At 45.3% G+C, this 24,799-nt stretch overlaps 2 protein-coding genes across 4 annotated transcripts in view; one reads left to right on the top strand and one right to left on the bottom strand.

Annotated features, from left to right (window-relative positions):
- ZFYVE28 (zinc finger FYVE-type containing 28) overlaps positions 1-5,710 on the bottom strand; it is an 881,464-nt gene extending 875,754 nt beyond the window's left edge. For all 3 annotated transcript variants that reach the window (XM_069632121.1, XM_069632123.1, XM_069632122.1), the window contains exon 1: positions 5,427-5,710. In XM_069632121.1, coding sequence (XP_069488222.1) covers positions 5,427-5,465 — 39 coding nt within the window. In that variant the 5' untranslated portion in view covers positions 5,466-5,710. The remainder of the gene's footprint in view (positions 1-5,426) is intronic.
- Positions 5,711-6,466: 756 nt separating this feature from the next.
- CFAP99 (cilia and flagella associated protein 99) overlaps positions 6,467-24,799 on the top strand; it is a 947,596-nt gene continuing 929,263 nt past the window's right edge. The window contains exons 1-2 of the mRNA XM_069632119.1: positions 6,467-6,765; positions 20,514-20,644. Of these exons, the coding sequence (XP_069488220.1) occupies positions 20,534-20,644 (111 nt within the window). The 5' untranslated portion in view covers positions 6,467-6,765; positions 20,514-20,533. The remainder of the gene's footprint in view (positions 6,766-20,513; positions 20,645-24,799) is intronic.

The raw sequence follows: 24,799 nt of genomic DNA, 5'->3' as shown, positions 1-24,799 counted from the left end.
AATTGGTTCAGTCACAAACATAATCAGATCAAGATCTGTCAGTGTCCTAAAATTGATGGGAAAACAATTGCTTGGCTCCATCTCGGGAGAAGTAAGCCAATCCAAGCTTTAATAGCAGCGCTGCAAGCAAACAAGCACACCATATGCGACATGCAGTTCCCAATACAATTCCAATCTGTAATCCCCGCCCCTCACTCAAAACAACCTTCCTTTAAATCTTTTTCAATCCCTTAGTGTCACTGCTGCAAGTCAAATAAGTTCATCATGAAGGTTTCAGTAGTCTCCGACTAGGACAATGCGACCACATAATTGCGACGGCCGAAAATGCCGACTTTTAAAAGAAATGTTATTAATCCCCCTTAAACCACATAGGTATGCAGGTGGAGACTCACCGTCCCCCGGGAACCCTCATGTTACTATAATATCCCATACACCCTTTGAATTATTTTTTTTTTTAAGTCAGGCATTTCGACCGTCGCAATTGTGAGGGCGACATTTTGGGCAATTTCCGTCGGGTGGCTTACAAAGTCCAAGATAATTGTATTAGTTGCGGGTAGCTGTGAAGTTAGTATTTAAGAATTCAAAAGAGGTAGTTTATAGGGTTGCTTTCAGACTACCACTGTTGAAATCTTAAATACTGTAATTCTGACAGTGAAAGCGTTACTCTAAATGATCATGCTGGATCAAGATGGCTGCCGAGGGTAGAGGACGTGTGTAGGAGCCTCTCCCCACAGGGCCGCCAACAAAGTGTACAATTAAGCAATAATAGAGCCCCCGCAACCACTCTAGAAAGGAAAAGGAAGCCCCCTGCCACAGCGACCGAACCTGCAATAATAGCGGGGGCACAGAGCACCAGACAGGAAAGCTGCCGCACTGACTGTGCAGACCGCGGCGAGCCGCCTCCGCTCACAACAGTGCATGCCAAACGGCAAGCACAGAAACACTGCTGAGAAGAAGAGTGCACACACAGTGTTTGGGGTAGCAGGTGAGAGGCAGAGCCCCTACCCAACACTCAGGGAGAGATTGCCGCGTATGACAAGGAAGCAGCTGAACAAGCGTCACACCCAGCAGTAAGTGCTCAAGCAGAATACGGCGGGAATAGAATCCCTCGCTGCAGAGGCGCGAACCTCGCATGCATTTACCTACATCCTAGGGGGGCTGAATCGAAGGTGAACCCAGTAGGCGGCTGGTCAAAGGGCCACCTTGCACCAAGCTCACAAAAGGAACACAGCGGGAGGTTGCTCCTTCGGGGAGAAGGAGCAGGCCCCACTTTGCAAGCACAAGTAGGCCAGAGGCACAGGAATAACGACCGAAGAAGACGGGATGCAAGTTAAGGGGGAAGCAAGTAAGTCTGCCACCTCCCACTCAGACGGCGTAATGCTCAATTCCAGAAGGCCATAGCTCGGCAGCCAGCAGAAGATACTACAGCACTGGTTAGCCCCACTACTTTGTGCTACAACAGGTGATATAAAGAAAGAGGACAGCCACTAAGGGAGAACCTCGATAGCAAGAGAATGAGACACAACAAAGTGAGCGGGGAGCCTGGACAGAATCAGTGGGTCCCTGCGAAGACCCACGCATATAAGGAAGGCTGGCACAAATAAACCTCGAGAAAAGCCATGAGAAGCCCAGGCAAAACCCAGAGACAACCTACGGAATAGCAAACATTTATAAGCACATGTCCAAAACAAGAGGTAAAACAGTGGTCGGTCCAGGGGCAAGGAGCATTGGAGCCGATGTCGGCATCACAGTTGTGATCCGCTATCCAGTCCAATATGCAACCTTTGATGTGGCTCGGGTTGTTAACTAGTTGGGAGAAGCCCAATTCCATGAGGGCTTTGGCGAGAGCTATGCCTTTCTCGTCTTTAGAATCTTTGAATCCCAGATTTAGGTCTCCTAGGAGAATGGCTCTTGTGTTGGTTTTTAGGTTTTCACCTAGGAGGTGTGTGATGTTGGCTTGGAAGTCAAGAGGAGGGCAGTAAAGTACATGTAAAGTTATGGTGTCGTTAGGAGAGAATGATATTTGTACGGAAAGAACGTCAAAGTTGTCTGCCTTAACAGTTTATTTGTCTGGAGTGGAGGGTTTCCTTGAGGATTAGGGCGACACCTCCTCCTTTGCTAGAGGTTCCATCTTGGCGAAAGATTATGTAGTGTGGTGGTAGGGTTTGACAAATGGCAGGTCCAGAGGCTTCATGTAGCCAGGTCTCTGTGATGGCTAGTGCATCTATTGATGAGTGCACATTGGATTTGGATAGCGGGGTTGTCCACTAGTTTGGTTTTCGTGGGGAGGTCGACATTAGTGGTGGTACTAATGGTAAGTAAGGGCGAGTAGTAAGGTTGCTTTCATAGGTACTTTTTGGCAGTGGCTGAGAGGTGGGCAGAACGGGTACCTAGTCTTAGACTTCTCAGAGGGGTATGGGGTGTGTAATGCTTGTGCTTCCGGAAGTGGCTTGGGCAGTCTGGTGGTGTGACTAGGAATGAGGATGGGGGCTGATGTGGCAGTCGTCGCACGTGGGTTTGGTGCATTTGTGAGAAGTGCAGGGAGGAAGGGTGTGGGTGTTATGTCATGGGCGCATGGCAGTGTGGGCGACATGATCTAGGAACAGTGCTGCAGGAACAGTTCAGGTCAATTCCCAGTGAGTAGAGGCTTTTATAAGCTTTGGCAGTGCCAGTTAGTTACAGTGGTAACCAGACTAGGGGCAGTGCGGTCAAAACAGTGGGATGTTGTTACCATTAGTTACGGCAGGGTGGGCTAAATGCAGCAATCCGAATTCTGGGCGCAATAGACTAAAAAAAGGCAATAACTGGCAAACGGGCTAAATGTAGCAATCAAAGTTCTAGGCACAATAGGCAAAGGCAGTGATAGGCAAACAGGCACAGTGAGCTTAATGCAGCAGTCAGAGTTCTAAGGCACAATAAGCAAAAGGCAGCAATAGGCAAAATGTCTAATAGGCAAAGAGGCACAGTGGGCAGAGAGCAGCATTGTGCATAGTGTCAGGTATGCTGTGGGTTGCTAGGCTACAACATTATCGCAGTGGGGATCAGTGAGGGTCAATCTTTGTAGAACTCTAGTTTGTGGTGCAGCGGACGAGCCGTACTGCCGGAGCAGGTCAGCAGAGAATGTTGTACAGTGCGGGGTTCGGGCTAAGGGTGTGGCCTCAGCGGCTCAAGGAGGTGAGCATGTGGTGCTCGAATGGTGGGTAGGTAAGCCCAGGATGGGTAGGGTGATTATAACGAGGTTGTGTACTTACAGAGAAAGTGGGGTGGGGTACGGCACAGCTCTCAGCTCGACCGGCTTAGACAGGCTCACTATCCTTCGATGGGATCCTTTGGTGATGATCCGGCTGTCGCCTCCCGTTGCCTGGCGCAAACGGATGTAGGAGCAGAGCTACGCTGCAGCCAATCAGCTGTTCGTATGTTGCTAGGCAACAGGTATCAACATGCGCAAAGGGCAAGCGCCACCATCTTGTGAAGCTTCCTTGTGGTCTATATCATAGGTCTGACCAAATGGTGCAAAGGGCAGATGAATTCCACGCACTGGCTTTTACTATTGCTGGTGATAACACCCTGCTCTCAGGGGTAGCTTACCATATGTGCGATGGGCATAGCGGAGGATTAGTTCCTTTATATGTTGAGACAGCATGGGGCTCCTGCCCTCCTTCACGGATCCAGGCAAAGACATAACGATTACCTAACATAACGATTACCCCACCCTATCACAGCTAGACTGAGCATGTTTGATATTCTACAATGAAAAATACAGGAACATAACAAGGAACAGAAAGTCAATGATTAATGTAGTGTTTACTGGTTGGGGCGCAGAAGTTAAAGTTGGAGACAGAAAGAAAGAGGAAGATATGGGACAGAGTGTGAAGTGATTGGCTAAAAAAAGTCACGTGGTTTTATGGACATACCAAAAATGGACTACACGAAAGACTCTGGGAAATGTCATTTTTGATGTGTCATTTTTTTATACGGTTGTTGATGTTTTCAATACTGCTCCAGTTTTAGTAAAGAGAGAGAAGCATAATCCTTTGCCTCTGTATCTTTAATAGAATCTTGACTTTCTATAACGTCATTATGAAAAAAATCTGTTTTTCTATGAAATTCTGAAATAAAGTATTGAAAGACCAAAATAAGGAACAGAACTGAAGCTAACACATACATATTACGTCGGCCTAAAATGCCACAAGTATGGTTCTGGTTGCACGGGCGTCTTCCTGTTCATCACCCGCACTGAAAACACAATGAAATAACCCCCTGTCGCTCAGTCGCTCAGGAATAACATTTTTTTTAAAAGGAGGTGTACACACCAAAAGGAATACATCCACAAGACTATCATATAATCCTGAGCCCCAACGCGGCATCTTAAGAACTCGAGAACTTCACTGATTAGCACCAGGCGGTGAGAAGTACCGCTATGAACAGAGCCCATTCTCTTAAAAAGAACCAACTCAAGTTGCCACAAATTACTGTTGAACACCTTCCACAGTCGTTCGGGGAGAAACAGCAAAAGCCAGGATTCAGTTGGGCTTCCTAACCACGCCAAAACTCAATTTGAATTTTAGAATTCTGTAGATAGGAAATAACCTCTCTCGATGTATACTTCCTTTGTAAACTTGCGGCGGCCCGAAGCATGGCGGCAGAAAAGGAAACTCACAGAGCGGACAACAAAGGAGGCTCTGCTGTGACTCAGGCAGGTGATCTCATTCCCAGAACGGAATGAGCTCGGAAATGAAAGGTTCACCACAGTGCATCCCCACGAATACCCAGGTGGGGTACCTACATGCACCCAGCAACTGCAAGAGAAAATGTGTGGGATAATCAAAAAGGGGGGGTTCCTTACCTTTTGATCACACACCTTTTCATGGATAAAAGATTGAAAGCTGGATAGTCCAGTCAATTCGTTATACATAGTGCAACACGATGTGGCTAACCATCCCATACCTATTGATAAAGTATGGACCATCACCTGCCAATAACGTGCTTCTTACCACTTTCTACCATACGTTTAACGAAAAGAACACGGCACCTAATCCCTTTTTATTCCCCCATCAACACCAGCGAGACAACCCCAATTGTATGTGCCTGTATGCAGGGGTGGAGGACTGAAGGGAGAAGGCGGTGTTATGAGTATACAGCAAGGTGTGATCACGAAGGGGTGTTTTTTTCTTGAAAAGGGGTTCATGCTCCGCAAGCCCAGCAGTGCCAGGCACCACCAGGTAGCGGTCCAAATGTCACCACTCCAGAAAATGCAGAACAGAATCCTTACACCTTGCCATAACAAACAGCACCCTTAAACAAGCACGTATTCTCAGGATAATACAACAGGCAGCCCTTACGTTTGTATGGGTCACATTACGGTGTAGGAGAAAACGCGCACTCGCGTGTGCTAAAGAGGATGTTCGAGCTGGGTTGACATTTACCTTCGGTTTGTAGAGCCACTTTCTGAACCTGTTCATCATGCCCCGCTCTGCCTCCTGCTTCTGTGATCCGTGCTTTCCTCCTCTGCCCGAGCTCACCCCCTGTGCCCTCGAGTCTCCCGAGTTAAATCAGCTGTGAAATGTTTCCCTCCAGCCAGCTCCTCGGGTTTCTCCTGGGCATCCGGGCAGAGTCAAGGGGGAGGGGGCGTCGCTGCGGTATCTCCAGGACTCCACTGACAGCCACTCTGGGTCTGCTGCAGCAGCCAGCTAACATTACACCGCATGAAAAGAAACGACGGACGCCATTGCCAAGCGGCCTGACTGGCGACACAAATGAAGGACGAGAGCAGCTAACCCACCAAAACACTCCATCTTAACACTAGAGCATCTCTCGTAGAGGAAGCCGGTTTTTTTCTTTCTACACACGCATACACAAGCAAAACAATATTTGTTGATAATTTTAACAAGTAGTAAAAATTAATCGAATGAAAAAGAACCAGTAATAGCAAAATGTGTATATTCATTTTTAGTTTAGTTTTTCTAAGCACGTAAAAATACCATTACGCAGTATTAAGCACGGTTACATATACAATGGATTTCGTCAGCATTGGCGATACAACCCTTTCGGCACTATTGTCCTAATGCCTGTAGACTCCTCCATAGCTCGATAGTTTCCGCTCCATCCTTCATTTTATATGTCTATTTGCCTTCCAAACTAACCTGCCAAATTGGCAGCCATAATAGGTTGGTTTATATTACGCACCTATACCTCTAAACAGTAGAAATCCTGTCGACCAAACGTAAATAAGGAAAACGCTGTAACACGGAGAATGCTGTTATGATCGTGCAAACAGAAATAAAGCAAACCCCGCCCCCTTAGCTTTGCGCGTGCGTATTCGACAAGTGTCCGTACAAATAATTGTCATTACATCCACTTGCACGGGCGGACTTCATGTGTAACATAATACAGGCTTATTTTTTTTTAAGGAAGACATCTTCTGCTCAGTGGGAGTCAGAGACACATGAAATATAATACAACTTCTGTAAGTTCTGTTACCCTCAAACAGTGTTCATCTTTACAGCAGCACATTACCCCAAACAACCATAGTGCTCGGAATCGTTCCTTGTTGCCATGATACCAGTAAACATACCATGTCCCGGTAAAGCTGGGATTTGTAGTGTTTCCGATGTATTAGCTCAGTTAACTAATAGGGACGTTTCGTTCCTGCAGAACTACGCCTCCCAAACACCTGTGCTCTCCATACAGACTAAGACGAGCTATGCTGTCTCTGCCGCTCAACATTTGATTGAAAAGCTCTGGACATTTCAAGCTTTTAAGACGGTAAGTTTTCTTATAGCTGTTAGTAGCTGCGAATTACTATTTCATGTATGACATATAGGGTATAAGCTTGAGGGCAAATCAGTTGCTAACCTAAAAAGAGTAGTTCTCATAAATATTGTACACAGTGCATACTTTCATGACAATCAGTATTTCTGACTCAGACTCGATTTATTCAGCTCGGACCCAAATGAATATAGAATGTCTGGATGTGAGTTTAAACAGTTTTATTGAACATTTTTATAAGACAGAGCAAGTAACATTACAACCCTTACTAAGTCCCTCGCAGAGATCGAGAGAATTGTTGTATCCTAGTGCCTCAGGTTGATTTACATATGGTATGAGAGCTGTGGGTCTGTGAGTGGAGCTCTGAATGTTTGTGTGAGGCATGGGAGGTGGTGAGTGAGAGGGTTCCAGGATTGACTATTAGGGACTAGCAGGGAGAGAGCCAAGGGTAGAGGCAGCATACTATTGATATAATGATCTCACCTTTCCTACTGAAGCTGTAACAAATAAAGAAGCATTTACCTTTTGTAACCCTGAAATAATGATTTATATTGGCAGTTTTATATGGAAATGAAATGCGGCAGCAGAACATGCGTGATTTTTTCCCCCTCAATTGACAGTCCTTATACTGTAATTATTACACAGTGGATGGTTTATTATGTGAAGTACAGTTGCTGCAATTCATATTTAGAAATGGATTTTATGATTAACATTTTAAAATAACATGTGCTATTTAGTTTAAATTTTGGATTGCTCTATTGAAACAGTTGTACGGAGAATGTCATGAGACATATGTAGATATGGAGTTCAATACAATTGGTATGCATGATTTTGTGTGCAGCAGGCGTTGTATATCCATGAGTAAGAATTGCGAATTAGGAAGATTTGAAGAGCGTATTGATGCATGGGACTGCACATGATGAATTTCGGGAGATATTTCAGTATGAATACTACAGAAACTGCACATGTTTTAGTTTTGACAATGTATAAATGATGAAATGTTTTATTTCATGGCGCATAATTATGGAGAAGAACTTCTGATTTTTGGAGAGGTTTAAAAGTGAAATGTCACAAATGTTTTTATTAAATATGCAACGTCACAGGAAAGTTTTATATGTGGGGAGAGTTTCTAGTATGGGAATCACTTAAGATGTTTTGTTGATTTCACGGGCGCCCCGGCATGGTGACTGATCACCACCATGGCTGGTGGTGCAGAACATCATTAACTCAGTAGATAGAGATGTATAGAGCATATTATGTGTACTGTTTGTGTGTGTTGTGGTCAGCGAAATGGGAGTTGTGTTTGTGTGCGCGAATGTAATAGTGTGTGTGTGATGCACAGAAGAGTATGGAGGTCGTATTTGTATAGTAATTATGTGTGTGAGTGTAGCACATTGAGTAGTTGTAGTGTACGTGTCATGTGTGGCGCGTTTGTAGTGGAGTTGCATGCATATAATGGGTTTTGGTTTCTACACTATGGCCAGGTTTGGTTACCATTTGTAGAATGAAAACCTTCGGAGGAACCCATTCATTAAGCAGGTAGGACACTTTATTGTGAGTGTTCCAGGGAGTTAAACCTTTTGGTTTACAGTAGTGGCGTAGTTGCCAGAGCATGGGGCCCATATGTTGTAGACACTGGTGCATTGTAAGTTATCGCACATTTGTTTTCCTCACGGTTGAGGTTAATGTTTTTGGGAGTGGATTTCACACTCCTGGTAGGTTTTTGTGTGGTGCCATGCGATGCTTTGAAAGGGGGAAGTAGCTCGTCAGCTCGCCAGTTGATTTTATTATCAAGTTTTTGTTTGAGTGGCACACAGGTTTTTTGGGGTCAATTTTGAGAGTGTGGTGTTTTGGGAGATTGCTATTTTAACTAACAACAACAAGAGACTAGCAGAGTGATTTAAAGACGTCTGTTCTGCACTCCTATGGAAGCCTTGGACAATATTAAACAAAGAAGGAACCAGCCGTCATCTCTCCTTATACTGCTCAACCTATCCGCCCACTCCCGGACCGAGTCCGAGGTTTTTTGAAGAATGGATGTAAAAAATACTATTTTATTCAAATACAATATACAATAAAATGGAATAAAAAAAACATTGTAAAAAAGTGTAAAACATAGTGCACTTTTACTAAAACATCAAGTACAAAAACATAATACATACTTAAACCAGTTTTGAAATAAAAAACTGATAAAAACCAACAACAACCTGCCAAAGTGTCACTTATACAGTCAAAATAACTCCTGCCTATACAAATCTAAACAGAACCCACCAAAATATATCCCTAGTGTATAGTAACGTTTTGGTAAGTAGCTACTCCAAACAACCACTAATCTTTGTTTCTTGGAGGTGTGTAATGAATCACATACCTATTGATTGTCTACCCTGTATTTAAAACCTGCTACTAGGGTGACAGTAGGCAACTGAATTGACAAATATACCACGCACCCTTATACTTTCGGGTGCTTATATGCCCAACATGTTTCGTTCAAAAAACATATGACCAATTATAAGAACTTCTTCAGGGGATCCAAAACGACTCCCACTATACACAATAGTACAACATTATCAAAGACACGTTGGAAAAAATTTTCACGGAAGTTGAAGTGTGTCTCGAAATCTGGGTTGCTTTAGAGATGAACACATTCAGTATATGCAAACCCCAATATCAGTTTTGCCAACACAAATACTGTTCAATTGCGGTGAGAAGGGGAACATCTACGTGTTAGACGTTTAAACACATTCCTCAAGGAGCAGGAACCTGCGTGATATGAAATGAACAGCGCCAATGCTGCCCGCGCTTCTATTGAAGAGTCTTAACGCGCCTAGCTGTCACACCTCAATTACTGAGTCACGCGTTCAGCTGTGTACCGACGAGCACGAACGTCTCCTTCCCTTGCACTCGTTACTACGATGAATACCGATTGCTATTTTAGACACAGTTTGAATCCCACTGGCAGTTGTTTAGAGGAGTTATTCTAAAATTCTGGAGAGTTTAGAACTGCAAATTTTATTTGTTCATCTTTTATGTGTGTTTAGACTATATTTTGCAAACATAGTTTTGCAATGCACCACATCGTTTCATCTTGTGTGTGGTTTTGGAGTTTTCAATTGGGAAATTTCAACAAGTGCTATCTTTTAATATTTTCCGCATTTGTGCAACAATTTTCCTGTTTTTGCACGGTAGTGTCTGTGCACCTTTAGTGCACCACGTCTTTTTTGGTTGTGTTATGTTTTTGTGATCTCTGTATTGTTAGTCACTGTCCTATCAATTTTTCTATCTATTTTATGTGGAGAGAGATGGTGTTGTATAGTGGCGATTTGGTTTCCATGTGTTGTATTGATATTGGATGTAGGCAGTTTGCTCGCTTTGCAGTTGACGGTAGTGTCCTGCTTGGGGGGGAGGTTGTGCCTGGGCATGGGAGGTTCAGGGTTTGGGTGTGGCAGGACCTTACGGAAGGAGGAAGGTTTTTGTTATGTTGGTTTTGGATAGTTAGTGGGGTCTTGCTCAGGGAGAGCAGATTGTGCTTGGGGGTGGCAGTCCCAGGGTCCTCGGCGCAGACCAGGACAAAACGTGTTTAGTTTCTCGAGGGTCATTTCTTTATACACATTGGATAGTTTCTTTGGTTTTGTAAGGAGGGGGATGGTGTTGTATCCTAGTGCCTCAGGTTGATTTACACATGGTATGAGAGCTGTGGGTCTCTGAGTGGAACTTGGAATGTTTGTGTGAGGCATGGAAGGTGGTGAGTGAGAGGGTTTCAGGACTGACGGTTGGGGACTAGCAGGGAGAGAGACAAGGGTAGAGGCAGCATACTATTGATATAATTATCTCACCTTTCCTACTGAAGCTGTAACAAATAAAGACACATTTACCTTTTGTAACCCTGGCTCTCTGGCATGGTTCCTGTGTGTCCTGCTTGTAATTGATACCATCAGAAGATACTTCAAGAATCACATATAAGAGCGAGTTTTTGATGTACACAGGGGATCTAATATATAAGTAAAACACTATACACATGGACGTGGCATACACGGAGAGCCACATTTTCTGAAACTCATGTATATTTATAGAGAATTTACTGTTTCAAAAAGTTAATACATAATGGAGATATCATAGTTCCATAACCTGAACTTTACTGAGCATCGTTTTACTTTGTACAGCCAAGAAGCAGTTGTTTCACAATCTGTGTTCATAGTTATCTGATTTGTTTATCAGAGGGTGGACACTCCATGAATACCTAGAGACAGTGATTTAATGGGTAAGTATGAGCTGTAATGATACCCGTGATAGAGAGTTATAAGAAGAAGAGTTAGAAAGAGATTGGAAATTGGAAGATGAGTAAGATGAGATAGAGAGAAAATGTACGCGTGGAAACAGGACACGGCAGCTTATTTCCGTTTATTATATCCTAAAATCAGCCCATACAGAGACGGCACACTAATATGGGAGGGGGGGCAGAGATTTTAACTGTACAATTAACCCCACGATGGACAGATCAGATGATAAATTCATACACACAGCCCCTACGGCTAAAGCCTTGAACACATTGCAGCACGCATTCCAATTGTCCGATATATGGAGGATCCTACACCTGCTTGACAGAGAATACTCACATTACACTGCTCCTAAGGATTTATACACTAGGTTGGATTATGTATTCACAGAGGAAGAGAATATGGGAGAATTTAAGGGGGCTGAATATAATGCATGGGTATTTTCGGATCACGCCCCTTTAGTGGTCGCATGGCAATATATTGCCCCTCATGTTAGGATCCCGACATGGAGGCTTAGAGGCAAATCACTTAGGGACACAGTATTTCGTGAACATCTAAGAGATGGGATAAAAGAATACCTCAAATGTAACACAGGTAGTGTGGTATTAGCAGGCACATTATGGGAAGCCTACAAAGTGGTGATTAGAGGGACAGCAATAGCTAAAACAAAAGGATTGCAAACTTCTATATGAAGAGACCTACACAGAGCAGAAACTAAACTGGAAGCTATAGAACGGTCGGGGATAGGTCTAAAGAAAGGGCCCAAGAGGTCTCTCGCCTGCAACAAGAATGCCTAGAACACTGGGATAGGCTGGGCATGCTGAGTTACAAGAAATATGTCGAGAGACAGCATGCTGAAGGAGATAAGACTGTTGGCCTGGCTATACAAGAGTGAAACTCAACGGGACATGATCCATACGATTGTAGGGGAGGATGGGGAGATGTGTAGGATGCAGGAAGGTATAAATAAATGCTTCTACGACTACTACAGAGAGCTTTATGCAGAGACCTCGGAATGCCAGATGTCTGAGTTAGAAGAAGCACTCTCACAGATAGCCGCTTATGCTTCCAGCTTTGGGAGATCTAACAGGCTGGAATCCCCCATAACTATAGAACACACCATTAGCGAGTTGCCGACGGGCAAAGCACCGGGGGCAGACGGGTTGCCCAGTGAATTTTACAAAGAGTACATGACAGATCTCACGGCCCCATTGCTGGCTATGCTCAACGAGGCGCTAGACAGAGTAATACTGCCCGGGCCACTGAGAGAATCAATTATTATTCCCCTATTGAAGCTTAATAAGCCTGATGCTGACTGTGGCTCGTACAGACCCCTCTCGCTGCTTAAATCAGGATGGGAAAATCCTCACAGCCCTAATGGCCAACAGGCTTTAGCCGGCCATATCTAAGCTTATACATCCAGACAAATCAGGGTATGTACCAAACAGAAATATTGCGAGCAACCTTAGGAGGCTATATCACATCATAGATTATACCCAAGGTAGCACACAACAGCTAGCGGTGGCCTCACTCGACGCAGTTAAGGCAATCGACTCTGTTAGATGGCCGTGGTTGAGGGCAGCGTTGAAAAGCTTTGGCATGGGACCCACATATATTGAATGGGTATGGTTGCTATATAGTGAAACGATGGCACGAGTCAGGACAGGAACACTTATCTCGGAACAGTAGCGGTTAAGCATGGGCACAAGACAGGGCTGTCCATGTTCTCTGATGCTTTTCATTCTAGCATTTATATTTATATTTTATATATTTATATAGCGCTGGAGCCCGCAGGCATGAGTGCGCATTACATGGAGACAATGACATCAGTGTGACGGGACAACAAGAATGGTGGGGCTATGGTGTCAGAGCAATATAGAAAAGGTGAGAGTCAAGTGCTCGGTGAAACATTATTTAAAAAGTGAGGTTTTAAGTTTCTTTCTGAAACTTAGATAGTTTGATTCTCCTCTCAGGTGGCCAGGCAACTCGTTCCATCTGGTGATTGCTTTGGAAGATAATGATCTGCCTAGACCATTAGCTCTTTTGGACTGGCCAACTTTCCGAAGGCCTTGGTTCCTATATCTGAGGGTACGACTTGACTCATACAAAGTGAATTCCTTCTTTCTTTAAGTATGAGGGGGCGACCCTGTATAGACAGTGATGGACTAGCATCAGAGATTTGAAAGTGATGCGATCCTCTATTGCTAGCCAGTGAAGATCTTTTCTGTCGCCAGTGATATGATCTCTCTTGGATTTGCCTGTGAAGGTCCTTACGACATTGTTTTGAATGACCTGACATTGCTTGATGCATCTGTTACTAGCTCCTAACATCAATGAGTTGTCGTAGTCAAGGCATGACAGGATAGTGGCTCTGGCAATAGTTGCACTATTTTGTTGGCTCAATAGTGGCCTAATACGTCTCAGTAGTCTTTGACGATATTGGCAGATGTGTTTGAGATATGCAACTTGAGCCTCCGCTCCCAATGATGAAGGAAAATAGACTCCAAGGGTCTTGACTTTATCTGTGACTTTGATTGCTGAGTCTTTAATTAAGAAGGAGGAATAGGCAGTGTCTAGTTTTTTTCTGGCGCAAGAAGAGCCAAGTGTCATTAGCTCGGTCTTACTGCTGTTGAGGCACATGGAACCATTAGCGGTGTACCTCCGAAAGGAATATCGGGATGCAGGGATAGTTACGCAAGGGGGTTGGAACCTGATTTCCCTATACGCAGATGACATGCTACTCTACCTACAACATCCGGAAACCAACCTACAGTATATTCTAGATATTCTGGGGTGTTATGCGGATCTATCGGGTATCATAATCAATGCGCAGAAGTCAAGCTTATTCCCTCTAGCGGGATATATAGGTAAACCCGTAAACAGGTTACCGGCGATACCGATTAAGTGGGAACAGAGTACATTCAGATACTTGGGAGTGGATATTTTTCATGATCCTAGGACAGAACACATACAAAATACACTGAAAGCGGTAGCCAGAATCGAGAACTCCATGACCTTCTGGACCAAGCTGCCGCTCTCTTTAATGGGGAGAGCCACACTGTTGAAGATGGTGGTGCTCCCGAGACTCCTCCATTATTTCCCTAATGTCCCATATGACATCCCTAAAGCCTTTTTTTAGGATACTTGATGGTATATGTCGGGGCTTCCTATGGCATAACTCGCGGTGCAGGTTGGCACTCTCGAAACTTCAGAGCCCGTATGAACAAGGCAGAATAAGAGTGCCCAATTTCTACGCATGTTTTGTGGCGAGCCAACTATAATTTGTGGCCAAATGGCTGTCCGATGAGCAGACTCAAGACACACAGCTGCTACAAGCAGCATGTGTTCCGTTCTTTTTGAAAGAGGTGATATGGTCAGTCACACCGCAGGACTCACAGCCTCCTCTGTTGTTGAGGCTAGGCAGGGCAATGTGGCGTAGGGATTGCCAGTTGTGGGGGAAGGCAACAGCATACTCCCCCCCACCAGATCCCACTGGTGACACTCAGAGGAGAAGATACACAAATGAGACTAAATGTGAAGAAGTACTGGAAACTAATGTGGGTGGCTCTGGTGGTGGATGTGTTACAAGAATGGAAACCGAAGAATTGTATGCAACTCACGATGGATACAGGAGTACAATTGGGCCAACATCTCACTTACACCAGTCTCCTTATCAGTCTAAAGCAGAGATGGCCGGGAACTGATGGAAGACAAGACGATAGAAACATTTTGCAACATTTCCGAGTGAGGGCACGAAGTGTCGAGAATATATGATTTACTGATGTCAAGACCGGGAGATATGCTGGCGCAGACCAGGCATACCTGGGAAGCAGATTTGCAAGAACAATTGACTGATGAAGTATGGGGCAGGGTGATGGCTTACCACAAGAAGGAGTCTAGAAACGCAAAGTTACAGCTGATCCAATTGTATGTGACTCATAGGGCATATCTGACCCCGAATAAAATAGCTAAATTCAGTAACGCAACGCAACAATCATGCCTGAAATGTGGACTAATTAATGCTGACTTAGTACACATGTTTTGGGTTTGCACGAAGGTTAAACAATACTGGGAAGAGACAACCCAAATGTTAGCACAGGTGGGCATTACATTAGATACTAGATCCCCCAAGGCTTGTCTGCTGGGCAGCTTCGCAAGACTGACATGAGCAAGACTTGTGAGTAAGCTGAAAGATCTGGCATATATATTGGTGAAACGCAGAATAGCAATCGGGTGGAAGGTATACAAGAGTCCGGAAGTACGTTTATGAAATGGACGAAAGCAGAAACCTCAGTATGGCGGGACGCAGCCCACCAACGCCAGGAGGGGCGGAATGTAGATTTGGACTCCTGTAAACATGTTAGGGGAATTAGCGGCTTCCGGGCACAGTGATATTGAAGATGGTGAGCGGATAGTGATACAATGAGGAATTAGAGGCTAAGATGGACACTGAGTGCAGTCTGTTGCAATGCGGTAGAGGTAACATAGGTGGACTAGGCAGGGCTATTGGGAGTGTTTGGGGGAGGGGAGAACAAGCTGACGAATTCTGATACAGATTGTTATGTGAATAGATATGTATGTCTGTAAGTTACATTGTTGTGAACATTAATAACATTGTTTAAAAAAAAGAGAAAAAACTATAAAGGGAAGGCTCACTTGAGGCAAAGGCCTTTACCGAGACAAAAGATAATTTTGGTGTTGCTGAACTTAAGTCTTGGGGAAGGGAGCCCTAAGACTTAAATCCTTTATTGACTGGAAGACGAAGTCTCAAGATTCATTGATACTTGGATTTGTGTTACTTAGAACTTGGGGAAGGGAACCCCGAGCACTGGTGAAAACGACATTATTCTAAGTTCAAGAGAGGTAACTTTGAGACTTTTGCTAAAACTGTTTCATACTTGGGGAAGGGAGCTGAAAGGAAGCTGGAAGTGGCTCAGACGTTGTGTTGGACAGTATTTCTTTTGGTTGCCGACATCCTTACTGTAAGGGAGGCATGGTATCACAAATGAAGACAGACACAAGAAATGCAATTCAAGGGTGTTTATTGAACAACAGGGTTGGATGAATGCCTATCTAGCCCTATATCTAAAGATGGGAGGAAGCAAGACCATCAAATAATAAATAACACAGTCCTAGTAGTGTCTGTCAAATCAAAATGGCTTATACTAACAAAACCTACTGCCTACCCTATCTCTTGTACAAAATGTGTATGCAAAGAAGAATATGTATGCAAAGGAAAATCAATGTTCGAATATAAAGAATAAGTGTGGCTGAGTCGCCTCTCCTCCCCACGTTAGATGTCACGGAGTAAGGCGGTCCCTGCAGACAGGATGACACACTCTGGCTCAGGTTCTCAAAACAAAGGCAGTTCAAAACCTGGACTGAGGCCCGCCTGGCCTTCCATGTTAAAATCTCTCTTTACAGCTTTCAAAACACTGTTCAACAAAAAGTTCACGCCCGTCTCCCTCAGTCGGGCTCAGACCTTTCAAACACAACACTTGCAGGGGTTCCCTGCCCCAAGTTTAATTCACTTTCTTTAGGGGTTCCCTTCCCCTAACTTATTTCACTTCCGGTCTCCCTCAGTCGGGCTCGGACCTTCAATGCTTCCCTCAGTCGGGCGCAAGCCTGCCATTATCCTCCCTTTCAATAGTTCCTTCTTACTTCTTAATATCAGGGCCTTTCGGAAATTCACAGTATCTTTTCCCCAGCCCTGTGCGGGACCCCCCTGATATCCTAGCTGTGGCTTGTGTCTCCAGTACTTTTGGTTTCACTTTTTACTTTCGGTCCACAAGTCCCATAGGGCTGTGTTCTTTCCTCTTTCTATTTATACTGTATCAATTGCACGTTCTTTCTCTCTTTTCTTTTCTTTATATGCGCATACTTTGAACTTCCAGTTCCAGAATGCACTGCTTCTGCCCCCTTTTGTATACTGTCCTTTCTCTTACTTGGCTTTCGGTATCTTGCTCTCACTTGCCCTTTTCTGGTTGGCAATGTACTTCATATTTATACAAAAAAAGTTCATTTATTTGCGTTCATTTAATGCTGGCACACACATGCACCAAGCTCCTCTGAGCTTTGGACACTCCCCGGTTGCCACGTTGAACTGAAACAATTTCCTTCCTCCAGCCCACTCTCACTGCCCCGCTGACGACTAGGCTCCCATTATCCCAGGGGAGTAAGCACTTGTGTACGTGATGACCGTTGCAAGTCCTTTGCCTGGCTCTATCTCTCGGAAGGCACGGCTCCCTCGCTTTGATGCAGTCTCTCTCGCTCAGAGATCTGGCACGCTGTGCTCCTCCTTGCTTCTGGTCTAGCGGTCCTCAGTGTGAAACAGGTTCCCAGCTCGCTCACTATGCTGTTTAGAACCACACCTTTTATACTCTGCATATTGGTTAAGTGAGGTCAGGTGTGGATAATTAAATAATTATTAAAAATAATTGCCTGACTCTGCCTGACTTCATTAAGGTGACAACATGGCATTTTTCCATAAGAAGCTGTTCCCCACTGTTGATCCCTATGAGAAAATCTTCTTTCCTCTTTGCTTACTCTTTTTTTGTTTGTTTCCTCGTCCCAGTGATTGGGGAGTGGGACATGGGGTATGAAGGTAAGTGACCCCTGACTAAAGAGGAGAGGGTTCTGGCTTGAATAGGAGAAAGGGGGAAATCTTGAGTCTTAAGCTTGGGTATTTTCCTCCTATTTTCCTGCATTCCCTTCTCTTTGTCAGTATCTGAGGTATTGTGGGACAGGTAGTTCTCAGAGAATTTGTACACTCCTTTTATGTTTTCTTATTGGGAGGGGAGGAACTGGGGTACCGTGATTGGGATAAAGGGGGAGTAACCAGGAGAACACCATTAGGTTTCTCACACTACACATTGTACAGATTAGTTGTGAGGGCAAGTATAGGTTTTGGACGCAGACAGATTGGTCAGTTGAACTCTTGGACTTAGTTTTATTTAGGTAGGGAAATCCCACCTTAGCATAGGGCAAGTTAGGCCTTTTTCCAACCTGACATTTAAGTTAATAAAACCACCTTCTGAAACTGTTGTCTGTGTCCTTCTTCATGATGCCTTCACAGACATTTTGTTTTCCCTGCCAATATTTCGTTAGTCGGGCATTCATTCTTTGTTTTTTAAGCAGTCATACTTTAGACGTCATGATGTGAATTTCGACAACATGTGATTTCCTTTCACCCACCTGACTGATGTCTCCTCTGCTGTATGGGCGGTGGTCAAAGCATCGCCTAATGTAGATTTTATTTACAGACAGCATTTGTTCTTACATTTTTAAATCTTTGCAGTGTGCAGCTAGCATATGTTTTACCAATTTATCTGTATTGGTGCAACAGCTGCAGTCAACTGAAAGTTCTCGCTGGCTCTTTACAGAGTAATTTATAGTTTTATATGCAGCTTGAACATGGCTGTAAAATGTGACTCTGTAGTTCTTTACGTTCTCTGTACTTCCAAAACACTTTTCTAACCTGGTCAGCACTACAGATAAGGGGTGTATCGGCCACTTTTACTCCATAAAAATAGCCAACTACTCCCACAAATAAAAATAGGGAGTAAAAATACTCCCATAAAAAAATAGGAAAACGACATGTAGGACCTTGTGCCCCAGTTTTCACCCACATAGATCCATGGATATGTTTGGACCATTTTACTCCCACTTCAAAATCTTATCTGGTGCACTGAACCGGCTGATGGCATCTGTGTAATAGCTATAATCATCTCCTGGAACATCAGGTGGGCCACCCGGTAGGCTCTTGACTATTCATTGCCCTTCCACACCTATGTTGTTGAGGAGCATGGGTTTCTTTCTTTCTTGTGGATTTAAATTGTATTACATGTAATTCTGCAACAGCGTGATCCACTGTAGCCATGCGATCGCTGGTATGCCTGGATGTTACAAAAATGGTGGTAGAGCATTGACATTTTGACGGTGCGACTGCTCTCGTCGCTTCCTCCTCCTCCAGTGCCCTGCACTTAACTCGTGTTCTGCCTTACCCCGCAACGTAATAACGTATTACACACGGGGCAAGTCAGAGGGAGGACATCCTAGTGACCACAGGTTGTTACCGGCCTATATGGTCAACCCTAGGACTTTAATTGTAATTGTTTATTTGTAAAGCGCTTATACCCAAGTGAAGTTCTTCAAAGTGCTTCAAGGCGGGAAGGGAACAAGAGAATACAGTTGTCATTCTTAGGCCTTGAAAATTCCGATTGATCTTAACTAAACTAGCATACTGGGCCAGAGGCATTCCAACTAGTGCAAGTGCATGACAGAAAGGAATGAGGGAAGGGGGGTAGAGTGGGAGAAGAGCATACAATCAATAAACTACCGAACTATGCCTAACGACTAGTCCGATAGTTCAAGTCCATTACAAAGAGTGGGGAGGGAAGGTGGTGGGGGATGGAAAAGGACATATAAAAAAATAAACTACCGGCTGGCAACATTTCAGATTGATTGGTGATTGGTCATCACTAATATGCCTATGTTCGAGTAGTTCAGGTACAACCAAGCAAGGGAGGGTAGACAGAGGGAAGACAGGCCAGACAAACTTGCTAGGCTTAGTGCGTTAACGGTCGTGCAAGTGTGCATGCAGTAAGTGCGAGGGAGGGTTGAGGGGGATGGGGGGCTGCGCCCAGTCCAGCAAGGGCAAGAGTTCAGTGCAGGGTGGTTGCCCCTCTCAAGGAGCGTATTCCAAGTGCAGTAGTGCCAAGCAGAGTGCAGAGGCCCGGAGGCAAGTGCAGGACTGGAAAGGGGAGCCTGGGACCTGTGATGCTCTGGAGGTGCACCAGGCGACCAGTCAGCGAACCGAGCAGGTTGGGAAGAGAAAGAAGGAGGGAGGCAGGAGAGAGTGAAGGAGGTTGGCAGGGGAGAGGGAGAGAGAAAGAGGAAGAGAAGAGGAATGTTTTGAGGAGTTTCCAGAATTTAAGGAGGCCCGGTTAATGCCATCACATCAACATCAAGGGTTCTAAAGGACATTATTTTGTAGAACAAAATGACAACTAAGACGGGTGCCATGGAAATGGCAGAAGGGGCTTGAGATGTAGACCCTTTTCCATTTCAATGGCGGTCTGAGGCAGACACCAAAGACCATCAGTCGCCGGGGCAAAGGAAAGCAGGGTAGGTGGAGAACTTTAAGTGGCTGAAAAATTTGAGTCGGGTAGTGAGGATCTTGCTTTGGGGCAGGTAAGGACGAAAGAAAGTGATGACTGGAGGAATGACGTGGTGGAGATGCGAGGATGGTGCAAGCAGCCAAAACATTGTTTGGAACATGGTCTAGACCGGTAGGTAAAGCTTGTGATCTGAGCCACCTGATCGGCTGCTTAAAGCGCACTGTTTTTAAATGCCCAAGTTACAAACCTTTTAAGTAGCAACACATAGGATCAGGAAACGCCAAAGTCCACTTGGCCATAAACATTGAAGTCATTTTCTGATGTTCTTACTTGTGATTTTCTTTCTTTACAGGATCTTACACATTTGCCAAGATGACCAACTATGGGAAACATATCAAAATGCTGGTTAAAATGCTTTCTACATTCAATCCAGAAAGTCATAGTTTGGATAGTTTCTTGGAAGAAACGTCTAAGGACTTACAGGTGATTGGAATTTTGCATTTTGTTTTGTTGGTAGGGAAGAGTGAGCATTGTACATTACATTTCCATTTATCAATTCATTATTCAACTCTGCATGGAACGGCTGCACCCTTTGCCTATAGCTGATTACAGATTAATGAAATTGACTGCTATAAAAATTGAGATTGACTTCCAAGAACCAACTCATTGCAATCCAGCAATATTAAATTGTCCTTGTTTTAGAGAGGAATTGTACTTTGTCTGTTTCATAATACGTATAATTGATGTTTAGCAACACTAAACAAAAAGTAATCCTTGTTTTCATACATCTAACATTCTGTATGAGCTATTTTCACATCGTTTCTTTGTAGCACGTGACAGCCACATGAGACATGCAGATTAAGGAAGATGAGGCGATTCTGATGACGACCCTGTTGAGGCTGGGGTGGGAGGGCCGCACACTCATGCATACCACAAATCACGCAGAGCCCCAGGAACGTTCAACCTTCTTTATTCTTAACAGAGCGGCAACTGCCGCACCCTTGAACCCGCCCCTCCCATGCCCAGCGTAACGTCCTGTGCACGCGCAGACCGCAACGGCAGTCTGCCCACATAATGATGTGGAGCTCGCTGACATCTCCCCCCTTTTTAACGTGTGAGTCCATTCTCACTGCTTATCCCATTTCTTCTATGAGGCGTAGCGGTTTCATGCGGCACCATTGGGGTCGTCTTACCCTGCTTGGGGTTGCCTCCTCAACGACCTGTATTGTGGGGTTCTGTTCATCATCTCACTCTTCTCCATCACCCAGATAGGGTGCGTCCCGTGTTCTGTCTTCTTCACTGTTCCGGTTCCTTTCCCACTCTTCTCGCTGATTGGAGGTCACACGTTTGAAGTGCGATATGTTTCGGGTCACAGTCGAGCTTTCCTGCTTTTGGGCGGTCACCATCGTGCCCTTCTTGTGCATCACCACCAGCGGGGTGGGCGCATATGTAGCTTCTTCCTTATGAGCCTTTGGTGTCGGAACCATACCGCATCCAGGCTGTATGGGGTTTTCACATGCTCGTCTCTTGCGGTCGAATGCTTCTTTCATTTTTGCTTTTCCTTTGTCATCGTTGACTTTTTCCTCCTGCTCAAGTGCTGGCGGCTCTCGTGGCCGGGGGTCTTCCGGTAGTCTCATTGTGATTTGTCTCCTGAACATGAGGTCAGCAAGACATATTCCTGTCGTGCTATGTGGTGTGTGCTTATATTCTCAGAGTAGTTGATTTAAGGCCTGCTTGAATGGTTTGTTTTGGACGTGGGCGATCTGGAGGGTCCTCTTAATGCTGGCCATGAACTTTTCGATCATGCCATTTACCTGTGGCCATCGCGGTGTTATCTTGCGATGTTGGAAACCCATATATTTGGCAAAACGCTGGAAGTTGTGGCTTGCGAATGAAGGACCGTTGTCCGACATTATGGTCTTGGGGATCCCATATGCCGACAGCATTCGGTCAAGTGCCGAGATGATGCTCGAGGTTGAACTGCTTTCGACTATTTGTGCGTCTGGGAACCGTGAATGCTCATCCATGAGTACTATTACATGTGTGCCGTCGCTTAGTGGTCCAAATAGGTCTACGACAAGTTCTTCCCACACTTGATTCGGTAGCGATGATGTTTGTAGTGGGTTTGGGTGCGGAGGTGGTGATACCTGCGCACAGATGTGACAGCCCCCCACTATGCTTTCCACCAACTTGTCAAGGTGTGGGAACCATACCTTCTGCCTGAGAAGGTGCTTTGTCGCGACTACCCCTCGGTGGCCTTCGTGTGCTAGGTGTATAGTTTTGTCCCTGAGCGTTCTCGGGATAATCACCTTGCATCCTTTCAGAAGAATGTGATCTTCCATTATCGTCAGTTCATCTCGCACTTGATCGAGCCATTTTACGCCTTATTGTGTGGTTTCATCCTCTGACCTTGCTTGTTGTCTCATAAGTGACTCCTGTTGTTCTGTAGGCAGTGTCGCACGATTCGGAGTGCTGGGTCACACTCAGATCGAGTGACGAGCTCTGACCACCCCACCGGCAGCGGTTGAAGGTGGTGAACTATGTAGTTTATGTACGCATCAGCGATGGAGGGTTGCGTTTCGGTGGATGCCGCGGGATGACAAGACAGGTAGTCCGCAGGATTTTCGTCCTTTCCAGGGCGATGTCTTACTGTGAACTTATAGTCCTGTAGGTGTAAGCCCCATCTGGCAATTCTCGGCGGCATTCTGGCTTTCGGGTCACCATATATGGTGAGCAGCGCCTGATGGTCCGTGATTATTGTGAATTCCTTGCCAAACAGGAATAGATGAAAATACTTGCAGGCCCATACCACAGCCAAGCTTTCCTTTTCCGCCTGCGAGTATGCCCATTCCGTGGCCGTAAGACTTCTGCTGGCGTATGCCACTATGTACGTGGTGCGTGGGTCTGCCGGGTCCTTTTGGGTGAGTATGGCACCTAGTCCCACCGGGCTGGCATCAACAATCACTTCAGTGTCTTGACGAGCATGAAAATACGGCATGTCTCCCGCCTGTGAGATGGCATTTCAAATGCCTTCTGACACTCTGACGACCATGTAAAAGGCGTGTCTTTGCATGTGAGCAGGCGTAGTGGGTTTCTCACGGTCGCATAGTCCTTCAGGTATCTCGCACAGTAGCTGGCTAGCCCTAGGAACAAGCGCAGGTCTGTGACGTTCTCCGGTGGTGTGGCCGAGTTGAGCGCTTTGACCTTGTCAGGGTCTGGTCTCATCCCAAGTTTCGAGAAGACGTGACCGAAAAATCTTAGTGACCCTTTAGAGAATTCACATTTCGTTTTGTTGAGGGTGAGTCCTGCTTCTTGTAGGGCTTGGCACACTCTGTGCAGTGCTAGGTCATGCTCCTCTTGTGTTTTCCCATATACTAGCACATCATCCGAGTAGTTCAGACAGTTTGGGACATGGCGGATTAATTTGTGTATTTCCTCCTGGAATATTTTGGCGGCAGATGAAATGCCGAAACTAAGTCGTTTGTATTGAAAATGTCCAAGATGGGTAACAAATGTAGTCATATATCGAGATTCTGGTGAGATTTCTATCTGGTGGTATCCTTTTGTTAAGTCTAGCTTAGAGAAAATTTTCGCCCAATGAAGGAGGTGAATCATGTCGGTGATTCTGGGTGCTTGGTGTCTTTCCCTCTCAATTGCAACGTTGGGCCTGCGCATGTCGACGCACAAATGTATGGATCCGTCCGGGGACTTCTTGGGGACGGGGACGATGGGCGACACCCAGGGCGTGGGGCCAGACACTGGTTCGATGACGTTCATTTTAATTAGTTTATCCAGCTCGTCCTCCATCTGCCTCTGTATATTGATCGGGATGCCTTGATAGTGTTGTGCCACTGGTTTGATGAGTGGGTTGATGTGAAGACGAACCTTTCTTCCTTTTAGTTTTCCGAGTCCCTTGAATAGGTTGGGGAATGATTGTTCAATGGTGTCCGGTTTGGAAAAGTATTTGTGGGCCATCAGCTGGTATATGATGTGTACGAGGCCCATGTCCACTGCCGTTCGGAAGCTTAATATGCATCCACTGTTGGCCTCAGTCTTCAAGATGTGTAAGGGAATCTTGGCTGCATGCTCTTTGGGAGTGCACCATGCTATAATTGTCCCTATACAGGGTAGGGCTGTCGTGGCTGCGTATGGATATATGTCCACCGTGGCCGGTTTTATCTTGGGTGTTGGTGTGAGCGACTTGAGTTCCTGTTCGCTGATGATGTTGACCGTCACTCCCGTGTCTGAGGAATTTCATCGGGGTGTTATTTACGTGAAGAATGAGAGTGGGGCTGTACTGAGTGGCCGCAGTGTTATTGTTGAGGGCCCATACATAACCTTTTTTCCTCTGATCTTCCTCCGACAAAGGAGATTCACTGCTGGACGGGGACCGCATTGCGATATATCTGATGAAACGCCGTCTTTGCGGGCGTCTCGCTTCTTCTTGAGATCGTCTATCTTCGCGTGTGTACATGTTTCTTCTTTCTTTCTCCTCCCTCTTGTAGGCTGGGCGGTCAGAATCCCCTCTAGATCTCGTCGGGCTCTGGCGGGTGTATTTACACCTTTCTTGTGGTCGATGTCTGCCTGGGGCTGGTCCTGGTGCATTTTTACACATGGCCCTGTAGTGGTCCATACCCC

Source organism: Ambystoma mexicanum, chromosome 6q (assembly GCF_040938575.1).
Source record: "Ambystoma mexicanum isolate Mex_15411 chromosome 6q, UKY_AmexF1_1, whole genome shotgun sequence".
Classification (NCBI taxonomy): domain Eukaryota; kingdom Metazoa; phylum Chordata; class Amphibia; order Caudata; family Ambystomatidae; genus Ambystoma; species Ambystoma mexicanum.
Note: the sequence above shows the minus strand (reverse complement) of the source record. Positions and strands in the feature narration are given on the sequence as shown.